Source organism: Pollicipes pollicipes, unplaced genomic scaffold (genome assembly GCF_011947565.3).
Source record: "Pollicipes pollicipes isolate AB1234 unplaced genomic scaffold, Ppol_2.1 Scaffold_3402;HRSCAF=3997_pilon_pilon_pilon, whole genome shotgun sequence".
Lineage (NCBI taxonomy): Eukaryota > Metazoa > Arthropoda > Thecostraca > Pollicipedomorpha > Pollicipedidae > Pollicipes > Pollicipes pollicipes.
Window position 1 is genome coordinate 1 of NW_023596283.1, and position 14360 is coordinate 14360.

General features: G+C 60.4%; 1 protein-coding gene and 1 pseudogene across 1 annotated transcript; both read left to right on the forward strand.

Moving 5' to 3' along the window:
• Positions 1-391: 391 nt before the first annotated feature.
• LOC119091185 (phosphatidylinositol 3-kinase catalytic subunit type 3-like) lies at positions 392-4395 on the forward strand (the record flags this gene model as incomplete). The annotated part of the gene is given in 5 exon segments (XM_037213840.1): positions 392-541; positions 1035-1278; positions 1776-1883; positions 4207-4285; positions 4287-4395. Coding segments are annotated over 5 exon segments (626 nt in total), but the record flags the coding sequence as incomplete, so codon positions are not given.
• A 4451-nt stretch (positions 4396-8846) lies between these two features.
• Positions 8847-14109, forward strand: LOC119091187 (clavesin-2-like; annotated as a pseudogene).
• The last annotated feature ends 251 nt before the right edge of the window (positions 14110-14360 follow it).

The following is a 14360-nucleotide window of genomic DNA, read 5'->3' on the forward strand; positions in this document are numbered from 1 at the left end:
ATGCATGGACCGCAGTGCATTTATACGGTGGCGTATTAAGGAACGACCAGAAGTTCTGGCCGCTGGTGAATTCACAGATGTATTTTTTGTTTTGTTTTGTTTCTGAAGCTCGTTGGTCACTGCTCTCACAAGGGCCTGAGCTGGCAGCATCATAGATACTGGATAGATTTTCGCATTGTCCTGTAAAAAAACTATCTTGTGGGAGCAGGCGGGAGTCCTCTACAAGTGCATTGCTGCGGTACAGTACGGAGCATGTGTGATTAATGCTCACTGTCATAGTGCCGGATTGTCCGTGCGCTGCCGTGACGTCGGCGGTCAGACGTCACCCGCTGACGTGTGACGTCAGTGGTCTGACGTCACCCGCTGACCGCCGGCGCCGCGGTCGCCGCAGGGTTCGTGCAGTACGTCGAGTCCTCGGCGGTGGCCGAGGTGCTCAGCACCGAGGGCAGCATCCTCAACTTCTTCCGCAAGCACCACCCGTCGGAGGCGGGGCCGTACGGCGTCAGCGCCGACGTCATGGACACCTACATCCGCAGCTGCGGTGCGTACCGCCGGGCGGCAGTGTCAGGCGGCCACCGCGCGACCGCTGGAGAATCCGCAGCGGGCCAGCTGGAGCTTTGCGCGGCTGTGACAGGGTGGTCAGTGCAAGCACTGACACCAGATGCACTTAGTTTTTGTTCCTCTGCAGACGCGCTGGGTCGGTGGTGATGTATTGGGGTGTTTGTTGATCTTAGAGCGCGAGGCTTAGTTGTCGTGCGAAGTGTCGTACGTAAGCCAGATGCCAGAAGTGTGAGGGGTGTGTCAACTGCACGCAGTGCAGACGTTTTTACCGGTGGCGCGTTTCAACTCATCTCATATGGAGTACATAGAGGCCGCCGGTCTACACACTTCCCCGTCAGGCACGCCTCGTAAAAATTGACTGGTTCAGCTCTACAGATCCATCAGCTGGCCTGGCTTGTGTGCCTCGCTGTTCCACGCGCCAGGCCCGTGTGCCCCTGCCGCGCCCGCTGACGGCGCCGTGTCGCCTCCCCCAGCCGGCTACTGCGTCATCACGTACCTGCTGGGCGTCGGGGACCGACATCTGGACAACCTGCTGCTCACCAAGGACGGCAACCTGTTCCACGTTGACTTCGGCTACATCCTGGGCCGCGACCCCAAGCCGCTGCCGCCGCCCATGAAGCTCAGCAAGGAGATGGTGGAGGCGATGGGCGGTGTCAACTCGGAGCACTACCAGACGTTCCGCAAGCAGTGCTACACCGCCTTCCTCCACCTCAGGAGGTGACGGCCGGGCCCGCGCTGGGAACGCTGATAGAGGGGCTCGGGGCGCGCTGAATAGTCACGCAATCGACGCGCCCCTGAGCACGAAATGTCATAATCATTAGCCAATGGGGTAGAGGTCTGCAGCTGTTGAACGGGCCCACATGTTTCGGTGATTGCAGAGTTGGGCCCAGCTTTGCCCACGCTCGAGGCGGCCTTGTCGCACGGCAACCGTGGTGTCCAACGACGCGACGGTCCCCGCTGACTTGGAGCCGTGGCTGTGCGTCCCCTGCACCCGTCACGTCCAGCGGCCGCCGCCGGTGGCCGAGTAACTTGGTCTCGAACCGAGATGTCCGCGCTCCCGTGCTCACGTGATCTGATGTGATATTCGGTCACGCGAACGCCTGAGTGCCGGTCCGAGCCGCCGCGGCTGGGGCCCGTGCGCCGACATCACGCGTCGTGCCGCGCGGCTGGCCGCCGCCGCCGCTCGCGCTGACCGCGCGCTGCGCCGCCGCCAGGCACGCGGACGTCATCCTGCACCTGTTCTCGCTGATGGTGGACGCCAACATCCCCGACATCGCCCTGGAGCCGGACAAGACGGTGCGCAAGGTGCAGGACAAGTTCAGGTGAGAGACCGCCAGCGGCACAGACCCGGTCAGGTCAGAGCCCGCCGGCGGCGCAGGCCCAATCAGGTCAGAGCCCGCCGGCGGCGCAGGCCCGGTCAGGTCAGAGCCCGCCGGCGGCGCAGGCCCGGTCAGGTCCGCCGGCCGCGCAGGCCCAGTCAGGTCAGCCCGCCGGCCGCGCAGGCCCAGTCAGGTGCGAGCTCGCCAGCGACCGCGACTGATGAGGACCCGCCTGTGGTGGGGACATTGCCAGGGTGGGCCCCGGCCGCGTCTGGGCCGGGACAAGCTCAGGTGAGGCCCGCGACTGATGAGGCCCCGCCCGTGGTGGGGACATTGCCAGGGTGGGCCCCGGCCGCGTCTGGGCCGAGACGCTCGGGTGAGGCCGCGACTGATGAGGCCCCGCCCGTGGTGAGGACATTGCCAGGGTGGGCCCCGGCCGCGTCTGGACCGAGACAAGCTCGGATGAGGCCCGCGACCGACGTCCGCCGGCCTGGCCCGTTGAACACGACCGCTCGAGGTGTGCCAGGGTGGACATGGGTCTGACGTCCGCCTGGTGACGGAGGCGCGAGTTCCGCTGGGGTGAAAACGTTGCTTTTGCTTAGGGCGTATTCAAGTTGATTACGACCCATGGCGCTACATTCGATGAACATCAAACATATTCGTAATAATTAATCGTGTTCGTCACAGCCTGAAGTGGTGCAGAACGGCGTATAATGCCACAATTATATCCCAGCTGATATTGGGCCCCTGCGATTGTTTCTCGGATTACCTACATCGGGGCCTCGTCCTGAAATTCACTGGACCGCTGTTCATTGCCATATGCCTACGTTTAAATAAAAAAACTGACCATTAAGTCCACAATATGTTTATTGCTTGCACAACCTCACCTCAGTTCCGGTATATTAGAGCCTTCGGACGTCCAGAGCGCTTAATCAAGTATCGATGCCTCCGGGAGCGTCGTCTGCGCGGTCGTATAACACCCATACCACAGCTGTTGCGAGCCCCCGTTCACCGACCCGGCCCCGGTGTGGTGTAGCTGCTACAGATCATATGCATGACCTATTCAGCGCAGCTAATGACGCCGAGACCACATGGCTGACCTGATTGGCGCACCACCTGTGGCGAACCGTGGTGTTACCATGAGGCGGCGGCCGCCGGGTGGCCACCGCCTGGCCACCGCCTCAGGTGTCGCTGACCGCCGGGCAGACCGCGCGTCGCCGGCCGGCGCAGGCGGCCAGCCAATCAGAAGCGCCGCTCCATGGGCCCGGCCCGGCGACAGGCAGCACGTCATGCGGCGGCAAAAACGTCAGCATGACGCTGCCCATTGTGATTCGAGATGTTGTGATCCAATACTAATGAGATCACTTAGTTAGAATTAATGCGTGTGGCGAATAAGCTGAGGTTAGCTCTGCTTCGGACGGTGTCCTGTGGACACTAATCTGGGTGGGAGGGGGGACCTCGATCTCCCCCCTCACCCCTCTTAGGTCTTTTCAGAACTACTGGGCGGCTTGTGGAAAAAATCGACGGGATGCCATTTTTTTCGGCCTACGTACCACAAGTCGAACTAGGCAACAGGGTCTCGAAAACCTCAAAATGTGAAGGCATTTTTAATCTGACACAGTTGCCACGTTCGTCAACTGGCCTCGACGTAACCAACGCGGACCAATGACTGCTGATTTCTAGGTCTAGGGTAGATCTAGGTGAGTGCTGAATGCATTTATGATATATCGGCATTAGCGACCCCTAATACACATTATAACGTCACTATGGCGTGCCCTGAAATCGCTCCGACATGCTGCCTTTGCCATCTTGCAATCATTGTACTCATTTTGCACCGTCCTATTTGTCGTAAACATCAGTCAGTCGCGTAAACGCAACACGATGTATGAAACGCGTAATCCATGGCAAATTAACATCTCGGATGATGCCCAATTGCACTGGAGCTCCCTCCCAATGCCGGGGCGTGAAATCGCTCCCTGCGCTTGCCTTGAATGTGACAGTTTGCCTCAGTACGTAAGTAAGATGTCTAGAAAATGTCCTAAAATTCCTGCAGCCGCTCCAAACCGTTTCGGAGAACCCAGCGAAACCTCTGAGGGGGCGGGATCCACCCCCGCCCTCGCTCGCTGGGTTAAACCACCACCTTACTGATGTTTCATAACTTCAACGAAACTCCCATCGCTGGGATCACCACCTGCTCGGCCCTATGCAGTGCTGGTTGACCCAGCGGCGGCCAGCGCCTGTGTCTGTCCGGTGACACAGGCGCCGTCCGTCCGTCGCCGCTGGCCGCGCCCCGCCGCCTGACCGCTCCCCTCTCACCTGTTTGCAGGCTCGACCTCTCGGACGAGGAGGCGGTCGGCTACATGCAGAACATGATCGACGTGTCGGTGACGGCCGTGATGGCCGCCTCTCGTCGAACAGCTGCACAAGTTCGCCCAGTACTGGCGGCGGTAGGCGGACCTGCCGCGCTGGCGCGCGCGCGCGCGCAGCCGGCGCCATGTGATATGTGAGACCACGCCGCGCTTGCCTATTGCCATTATTTATCGTGTCATTCAGGTGTATGTGCATTAATAAACCATTTGTATAGCGGTTTGGTATTTGAGGAACAGCGGCGGCCAAGCAGGGCTGACGCGGCTGCACAGATAAAGTAAGACACACTCGAGTCGCGCTGCGGACAGTTGGGCGGCACCGCGGCGTCTGCCGCGCCCTGCGCCGGCCGGCCTACTCCACCTTGGCCTTGACATCGCGGCCCTGGCGGCCGGAGAGCACGCGGAAGAGCCAGCCGAAAGAGCAGCATCAGCAGCGCGGCGCCCAGTCCGCCACTGACCAGACAGGTGCCGACCACGTCCAGGCAGTAGTACTCGACGAGGCCGAGTGGGCGGCGCCGCCGCGGCCGGCCGCCCGAACATCAGCAGGTGGTGCACGTCGTGCGAGAACTGGGCGGCCGGCGAGATGGCGTCGTGGCGCAGGGCGTCCGCGCGCACGGCGAACGGCGCGCCGCAGGCCGGCGCTGGTCGTCACGGAGGTGATGGCGGCCCGCAGCGACTCGGGCGTTAGAGAGCGACGGTTCCACCTCTACGCCGAGACCTGGAGGAGAGGGTCGGCTGTGACGGGGGGGGGGGGGGGCCGGTCCACCTCCACGCTGAGGCCTGGCGGAGAGGGTCGGCTGCGAGGGAGGGAGGGAGCGACGGTCCACCTCCACGCAGGCCTGGCGGAGAGGGTCGGCTGTGGAGGGGGGGGGGAGGGACGGCCCACCTCTACACCGAGGCCTGGCGGGTAAGGTCGCTGCGAGGAAGGGAGGGAGCGACGGTCCACCTCCACACTGAGGCCTGGAGGAGAGGGTCGGCTGTGAGGGGGGGGGGCGGTCCACCTCCACACTGAGGTCTGACGGAGAGGTCGGCTGCGAGAGGGGAGGGACGGCCCACCTCTACACCGAGGCCGGCGAAAGGGATCGGCTGTAAGGGAGAGAAGGAGGGAGGGACGGTTCACTTTCACCCTGAGGCGTGGCGGAGAGGGCCGACTGTACGAGAGGGAGGGAAGATCCACCTCCACACCGAGACCTGGAGGAGAGGGTCGGCTGTACGAGAGGGAGGGGAGATCCACCTCCACACCGAGACCTGGAGGAGAGGGTCGGCTGTACGAGAGGGAGGGAAGATCCACCTCCACACCGAAGACCTGGAGGAGAGGGTCGGCTGTACGAGAGGGAGGGAAGATCCACCTCCACACCGAGACTGGAGGAGAGGGTCGGCCTGTACGAGAGGGAGGGACGGGTCACCCTCCCACACCGAGACCCTGGGGAGAGGGTCGGCTGTTATCGAGATGGAGGGAAGATCCGCCTCCACACCGAGACCTGGAGGAGACGGTCGGCTGTGAGGAATGAGGACGATCCAACTCCGTCGTAGTTTCAACACTCCAAGAGATCCAAGAATGCTCAAACAACCCTTTGCCTCTACTCTGGATGGTTTACGCGACATGGCCATCTATCGGCTCAACTTAACACCGGTCCGAACTTTGAAAAAAACATGCCATTGTGCCACGCTGCAATGGTGATGTCGCTAACTGGGTTCTGGCGGAATAACGCGCAACCTGCCTGCTTAAAAACACTCGCCTATCCCGTCGCGCACTCCAATTGGCGTTTCCCTCCCCCTCCCACCGCCTGGGACTGACCGCGCGAGGCGGCGTTGGCGGCAGCCATCTTGTGTCCGCCGTGAAGGGGATGCAGACGAGCGGCACGCTGAAGTGGACGGCCTAGCAGCACCCGACGAGGCCGAGCAATCGCTGATGAACACGCGCGCCCGGGAGTGGGCTGTCGGAGAGGCGGCGTAGGGGTTAGCCCGGCGGAGCTGCCGGCCTCAGAGGCGGCAATAGGCGCTAGCTCGGCGGAGCTACCGGCTCATAGGCGGCGTAGGGGTTAGCTCAGCGAAGCTGCTGGCTCAGAGGCGGCGTAGAGGTTAGCTCAGCGGAGCTGCTGACTCAGAGGCGGTGTAGGGTGTTAGCTCGGCGGAGCTGCCGGCTTCAGAGGCGGACGGAAGGTCATGGAATGGGACCTCGGTACCGCTCCTGAACCTGGGTACGAGCGTCCCCGATCATTCAGTACAGGGGCATCCGGTGCGACGCGGGGCTTCACAGAGCGTCTGCCACCGATTCTCCCCCTCAGCGACCTCTAGCGCATCTCAGGACGTCACTGAGAGAGCCTGACACTAACGCTCCCCCCGCGGTGACTTCACCGAGAGTATCTAGTACCCATCACCTCAAAACATCGCCGAGAGTACCCATCACTGGTGACCTCCTCCAGTGCCGTCGGTGACCTCACCGAGCGCGTCGGCCCGCCGGGACCCCGTTGTGTATGACCCGGTCGGCGTCGGCACTGGTGCGTTGCTGACATCTATCGGCGTCAGCGACGAACTAGCGGCGCCCTGCGCCAGCGCGACTTTGAAGGCGGCCGGCAGCGTGACGTGCGGGTGATGCAGCCGGATCACCAGCAGGCTGCCCCCGCCGATCGTCGACATCAGCTTCTGGCGGACGCAGGCAACACGCTCGTAATGGTTTCAGTGGGCTTGACTCGGTACACTGGTCGCCATGTGTTGCATGAGGAGTGCAGTGAGCACGAATGTGCCGTCAATGGCAACCTGCGACACATTGAGCAGACATGTGCCGGAACCCCAAGTGTGGATCCAGGATTCCATATGGCCTTGTGGTAGTGGGATCCTGGGATCTTTTGAGGGCTCCGGTCACACGCCTGCATGCGAGCCTTACGCTCGGAGGCAAAAACCGGACTGGAGAAGGAGTGGCGTAAAAATCCCACAAAACACAGTGCCCTCACCCACCTTAGGCAGCGGCGCAAAGTTGGCGCACTCGATGCAGCCGAGAAGCGGATCCGCCTGTCGGCCGGCAACTTCGGCGGGCAGCCGGGCGTCGCCGCTGACGTAGACGGCGGCCACGCGGTCGTACGCCTTCTCGAGGTCGAGGTGGCCGCCGGCGCCGCTGGCCACGGGCGTCTGGTACAGCCGCTGTAACGCGCCGCAGCAGCGTCCACCAGCGCCAGCCGTTGCCGAGCCGGGCGTAGAAGTCGGCGTCGCCGAGCGGGTAACCGTGCACAGGTATCCGGCTGACGGGATAGTGACCCTCCCAGCTGGTACGTGACCCCAGGGCAGGCCGACCGGCGACGGCCAGCAGGCCGATGACCGGCGCGGTCCGGCAGGAGGCCGAGCAGGCAGGCGTCGTCCAGGTACAGGGTGCTTATGACGAGATCCGGCCGAAAGTCGGCCAGCAGGCTCGAGGCTCGCCGCGCGCCGCAGCCAGCCACGCGCGACGCCACGACGGCGTCCGGCGCCAGCAGGGGGTAGCGCTCCCAGCGGTCGAGCCAGCTGATGCGGCTGGCCGGGTCGGAAGCGGCCGCCGGTACGCGGACCACGCGGACCGCTGCCGGTCGGGGCCAACGCCGCTGCTGTTGTAGAGCACCGGCCGTCACGTGGTGGTCCTCCGCCAGCAGCTGCGCCAGCTGCAGCACCAGCGGCTCGGCCTCCTGGTCCGTGGTCACCAGCGCCACGTGGGAGCGGGCGGTGCCGCGTGGCACGAGCACCACCACGATGACTAGCAGCAGCCACCGGCCACTGTCCGACGCGAGCATGGCCGCGCTGCTGAGATGCCCCAGTCACCAGTACGGCCGCCCGCACCACCTCACTAGCAGCGGAGCTACAGGCTAAGCTGGCCACGGGTGAGGCCGACACGCGGAGCGGCACCGAGCGGAGCGACGTCGGACGGCCCGGCGTCCCTCCCGGCCGCTGGCGCAGGCGAGGGGAGCAGCCGCGCCCGCGTCAGCTGGCGGATTGTTTATCCTAGCGCGGCCACGAAGCTGGGCGAACGATCAACTTTGCACGACCGAACCGGGTTCGGCCGAGTGGTCATAGAGATGGAAACGGGCCTAAAGCGATAAAGGTCGTCGTTGCGTTCAATGTGCTAGCTCAATCTTGGAGGGTTTGCCGCTTGTTTGAACTCAGATAATTGGTAATGGGTATATACCGCACCGGGTAAAGCAGCGGTACACGGCGTAACGCTAATCAACAAGAAACTTTGGTATCCTTAGGGTAGTTCGGACGTGCTATGTGACAATTTATTACATGGTCTACGAATCTGTCCTCTTGTCTTAGACCTTTGTTTCCATTTAGAGGTTCTCACGTCGAAAATCAAAGTACACGTTACTAGCAACCCCCAAATTCAGGTCGACCTTGTTTTTCTCTGACTCATATTGTAATTTTGTGCTGCCATATCCGGAAAGCAGCATATGCTATTCAGATATTGCGCACACGAGACAGTTATTGGTGTTTACTTTCGCCTAAGATTGGCAATGAGAAGGCGGACTAATAGGGCGGGCATTGATCACGCCCCCCCGTACACGTACCAGTGTTTCACTGGATTTTATGTCATTTAAGATATACCTGGGTGCATCATACATGCGTTGCGATCTATGTGAGGCAGCTGCTCTTCAGTGAGTTTTGATTTTCGTCTGTCCCAGCTTTTCCAGCTGTCTGCAGGGTCCCTGGTTGTTTGGGTCCAGCTTTGAAAGTCACGACACGTTGCGGAACTGGCCTGGTCTTGCGCATGGAGGGAGGAGAGGGAACAAAGGGTAGCGCCTGTGTTGTGTGATTCTTAACGCAGGCATGGTCGCAAGTCATTCCAAAGTGTTGTTTTAACAGGTACTTTACTACCATGACCAATTGTATGTGTGAATGGGGGGGGGGGGGGGGGAGGGGCTCTCACCTAGCATAGTCATTAACTAGTGAGCAGCCAGGTGGGGACTGTCAAAAAATGGTAAAAATCTGAGCTGTTATTGGTGGCTGGCCCTCTAAGGCTCTGTCTTTTGGTGCTTTACAGGAAATCAATGTCTGCAGGAATAGGATATATCACTACTACAGCTGTAGCATGAACAATCATGTCAGCACATGCCTATTTCTTCCTCTCCCATCCTCTGGCAGCAAATTTTAGAGGTGTCATCCTAAAACTGGTGCATGTCTTAGGAATTCACATGTTTATTGGGTTGACAGCTTTATACATAGTTCAAAATGAAAGGACAGAGAAAGCTGTATTCATTTCTATTGTGCCAGACAGGACAGGCAAACTTGAGAGCCATACTCACATGGCTATATCTACTGCTCATGCTAACATGGAAATGATCCCAGGACCAGCTGCTGAACAGAACTTCCAGTGCTCTGAATGCGGCATGATCCAAGCTCCAGTTAAACACCACCTGTTTGCTTATATGCCTTGATAGGGTTTCCATCTTACATGGTCTCATTGACATTTCTACTGAAGCTTATGTGGTGATAGCATTTGTGGGACTTTATGCTACATATATTTTGATGCAGAAGACTCAAGCAGCCATACATTGTCTGATTACCAGTGCTACAGAGGGTTGGGTTCATCATAAAACTATGCTGCACTGAATGCTTGAAAAGCTGTGCTGCTTCTCCCAGTGAGGTGATGATGTGGCACCATGCAATATTTTTACAAAAATGTTGGCTGTGGCATGAATACTGGGAAGATTGGCATGTGGTACTGCCAGCTACAGCAGTGCTGCTAGTATCATTATCATTGGAAGAAAGGTGTGAAAGGGGGCATTACCTATGCATATTGTATTAAACTTTAGTCTGCAATCATCATCATCATCATCCTCATCATTACTTATGGACTTTAGTCTTTTTCTGAGGAAAATCAAGCCAGAAAATTGCCTTTAGTCAGCCCACTCCAGTGAATGCCAACATTTGGTATCATCAAGAAGCAGGAGGTCAAAAGTTCATTGTGACTTTAAAACATCACAGCATCCTCTGTTCATAAGACACCTGACTGCCATCTTCACAGGCTGCCTGCAATGCAGGTCCCAGGGCTGGTCATCCACTGATGTCTCCCACCAGCCTACTGTTGGCCCAGCTGTAGCTGCACGGAGCCGGGAGCCGGCGCCATGTCCGAATACGCCGAGTACGACGACCTGTGGCGCCAGACTGACCCGGCGGCCGACGCGGAGCGGTCCAGCTCGCCGGGGCCCTGCCCGCAGGAGGAGGCTGTGCGCCAGCTGCGCGCGCTGACCGAGACGCAGCCGCACGTCGGTAGGTGGCGGGGGGGAGCCCGGGGAGCCCCGCCGATGCTGGGACTGCGCTGCTCACCACTGTCCACCGTCATGTGACGCTGATGTGGGGAGAGTGGTCCGTGCCTTAGGTGTGCTTTTCAAAGACCATATCTGCTCGGTAGAAAGTGCCGCCTCTCGCTTCCACTCGCGACGCATACAAACCGTGCTGGCGTCGGCCTCTGGGCACCGATAAGAGCCGCTGCTGGCTTGACCTCAGCGTCCCGTGACCAGTCTCCACAGCTGGCGGCCCTCCTGCCTCGGTCGCGGCCTTACCGCGTCGTGAATAGGGCACTGAGTTGCGCTCTGTCCGCCCCGCATCCCCAAGCCGGAGTACCCCGGCCTCCCGCCGTCGCCGCGGCGCCAGCGCCCCGGCCCACGCCGCCTCTGTGCCCGACGCCCAGTGTACCTGGACACGTCGGACGACTGCCTGCTGCGCTTCCTGCGCGCGCGCAAGTTCCGCGTGCAGGAGGCGTTCGAGCTGCTGACCGGCTTCTACGCGTACCGGCCGCGACAACCCGCTGCTGTTCGGCTCGTACAACGCGCACAGTCCGCCGGTGCGGGCGGCGCTGCGCGACGGCTTCCCGGGCGTGCTGGCCGAGCGGGACGGCCGCGGCCGGCGCGTGCTGCTCGTTTTCGCCGCCAGCTGGGAGCCGGAGAGGTGAGGTGGCGGGGAGAGCTGCGGGCGGCTGGATCAGGATGGAGGATCACGTCGGGACCCGGGTCACGTCGGTCGGGACCGGGTCGGGACCCGGGTCACGGGTTGTACCCGGGGCACTGGTCGGGGGCAGGATGGGGCCAGGTGTTTTAGAGGGGGATTATAGCGAGGACAGTTATCAGGATCGAGGCGAAAATCAGGGTCAAGACAAGGGGGGAGGGGGCGGGGGAAAGGTAAGACCAGGACAGGGCGGATGGGTCCGGATCGGGTTTGGATAAGACCGAGAGTTGACGAACGATTGTGGTGCGAGGCGTAAAGACACTCCAGGGCGGGTGCGGTATGGGGTAGCGACACTCCAGGGCTGGTGCGGTGTGTGGTAGCGACACTTCAGGGCCGGTACGGTGTGTGGTAGTGACACTCAAGATCTGGTGCGGTGTGTGGTGGCGACCCCCAGGAGCCGTTGTGGTGTGTGGCAGTGACAATCCAGGGCCTGTGCGGTCCATGGTAAGCGACAACTCCAAGGGCCGATACTCTTTGTGTTAGCGCAGTCCAGGGCTGGTGCGGTGTGTGGTAGCGACACCCAGGGCCGTTGCGGTGTGTTGTGTGGCAGTGACTTTCCAGAGCCTGTGCGGTGTACGGTACGCAGCGACACTCCAGGGCGGGTGTGATGTGTGTGGTAGCGACACTCCAGGGCTGGCGCGATGTGTGGTAGGGACACTCCAATGCCGGTGCGGTGTGTGGTAGCAACGCCCCAGGGCTGGCTCGGTGCGTGGTAGCGACACTTCAGGGCCGGTACGGTGTGTGGTAGTGGACACTCAAGAGCTGGTGCGGTGTGTGGTGACGACACTCCAGGGCTGGTGTGGCGCAGGGTGGTGACACGTCAAGACCGGTGCCGTCCTGTGAGTGCCGTGGTGCCGTGTGAGTCGCGGGGCAGTTGGTTGCGAGTTCAGAGCTGCACAGGCTGCAAGCTCACTTCTGTTGTATGGTCGCTGGCGCTGCTTCGTGCATGTTGACCGACTTTGCGTTCGTCGAAATATAGATGGATCAGAAGCCATGCGGGCTAGCCTTGGATTTCGAGGGCTTATAACCAGCGAGTTTTTAACATTATTTAAATCACAAAATTGTCACCTGAATCGCGCAAACTCGTAGAGTTGCCATGGCTCAGAGCCTTTTATTTAGAAGCTGGGCGAGTGATTCAGCGTCCTGGTAAATTTATCCGGAGTTCCCCAACCCCGTCCTCTTTTCGTCCTGAAACGCGTTGCGTAGGGGGCGAGATGTGAGGGTTTAGAACGAGTATGTATACTGATTTTAGGGCTACCGTAGCGTAACGCGGTTTTTGGAAGGAGATTAAGAGCTCCCTTGAACAGAAAGCCTGGGAATGTCCAGGTATTACAACCTGACATGTGTCCGCCATCTTGCCGGATGGGGAAGGGCGCGACGAATTTTCTATGCGGAGCCCTCTGCTGTCCCGGCACGTGGTCAGATATTCCTGGCTGGCTGGCAGGTACCCGCTGTCTGCCATCTACCGGGCGATCCTGCTGACGCTGGACCGGCTGATCGAGGAGCCGGAGAGCCAAAATCAGCGGCTTCGTCATGGTGCTCGACTTCAGCCAGTTTTCGCTGCGCCAGAGCAAGTTTGTCAAACCCGCGCACCGTGCGGCTGATGGTCAGCGGCTTACAGGTGAGATGGGACGAGGCGAGGCGAGGCCAGCTGGCGGTGACTTGGGGTCACGATATTGGCCGAAAGTAATCTCTTGTAACGGATAAGGGTTTGGGACACGATTGAGACTGTGGTCTGCGGCATAATTGAAGAACGACCGTGCTATGCAGAAGTGGTTGAACCATGCATATGCTGTCAGAAAATGCGTGCCTTTATTGTGCTATACGAATGTTCTGCTGAACAAATACAAAATCACGCATGGACGTTGTGGGTACCGCCAACACTGTACGGAATGACCTCATTACTGCGTTGTCTTATAGGGCTTGACTATAGGAAGCTGTGGGTCAAATTGGATGTCTTTTTCATACCGGCTGGTAACCGCTATATATTTAAAGCGATGTCAAAGCTGTACAATGTATACGATCGTGGCTTTTCGTCATCCTGTCGTTACGGATTAATGTATCTGAAGTGCTATATGTTGCTATACTGAAAGCTGTGTTCGTGTCACCACGTACTTACAGCTGATGCGGTGCGCGGCCGTTGGTCACCGTATGTAGTCTCAGTGTCCCGCCTGGTGAGCTTGGCTTTCAGCTGTGATGATCTCGATTACCGATTAGCGTGTCTCCAGGACTGTTACCCGGCCCGGTTCGGCGGCATCCACTTCATCAACCAGCCGTGGTACGTCGAAGCCATGATGTCGGTCATCAGGCCGTTCCTCAAGGAGAAGGTCAAGGAAAAGGTGAGACCACGTAGACCGTAGCAGAGTGGACCAGTCCGCTCTCAAGCACTGCCAATCAGCGCGAGTGCTCCCGTGAAAATCCCTAGTGTGTTGGACTTGTGGCACCAGACAGCAAGCGTGTCACGGCACTGCAGACACAGCTCGTCGAACTGTTCACTACCCGCGCGACGTCTGGTTTCGATCGCGCGTTGTGACGTTGGTTCTGACCACTAGGCTCCTCGCAACGTTCGTCCCCCCGTCCCGTCGCCTCGCCCGGAGCGGCCGTTGACTGCGCCCTCCCCCATCCGCCCTCGCCCCACGCCTCAGATCTACATGCATGGCAACAACCTGGCGGCGCTGTACGAGCACGTGAGCCGACGGATCCTGCCGGCCGACCTGGGCGGCGACGCGCCCGCCTACGACACGCAGCGCTGGGCGGACGTCATGATCAGCGGCGCCTCGTGAGGGGGCCGTCCGCCTACGACACGCAGCGCTGGGCGGACGTCATGATCAGCGGCGCCTCGTGAGGGGGCCGCCCGCCTACGACACGCAACGCTGGGCGGACGTCATGATCAGCGGCGCCTCGTGAGGGGGCCGTCCGCCTACTGACACGCAACGCTGGGCGGAACGTCATGATCAGCGGCGCCTCGTGAGGGGGCCGCCGGCCGACGGCGTGCTCCGCCGCTATGAGAGGGCTCCCGCCGACGGCGTGCTCCGCCGCTATGAGAGGGCTCCCGCCGACGGCGTGCTCCGCCGCTGTGAAAGGGCCGCCCGCGGACGCCGCGCGCCGCCGCTGTCCAGTGACGTAGGCTGACGGTGTGGTGCAA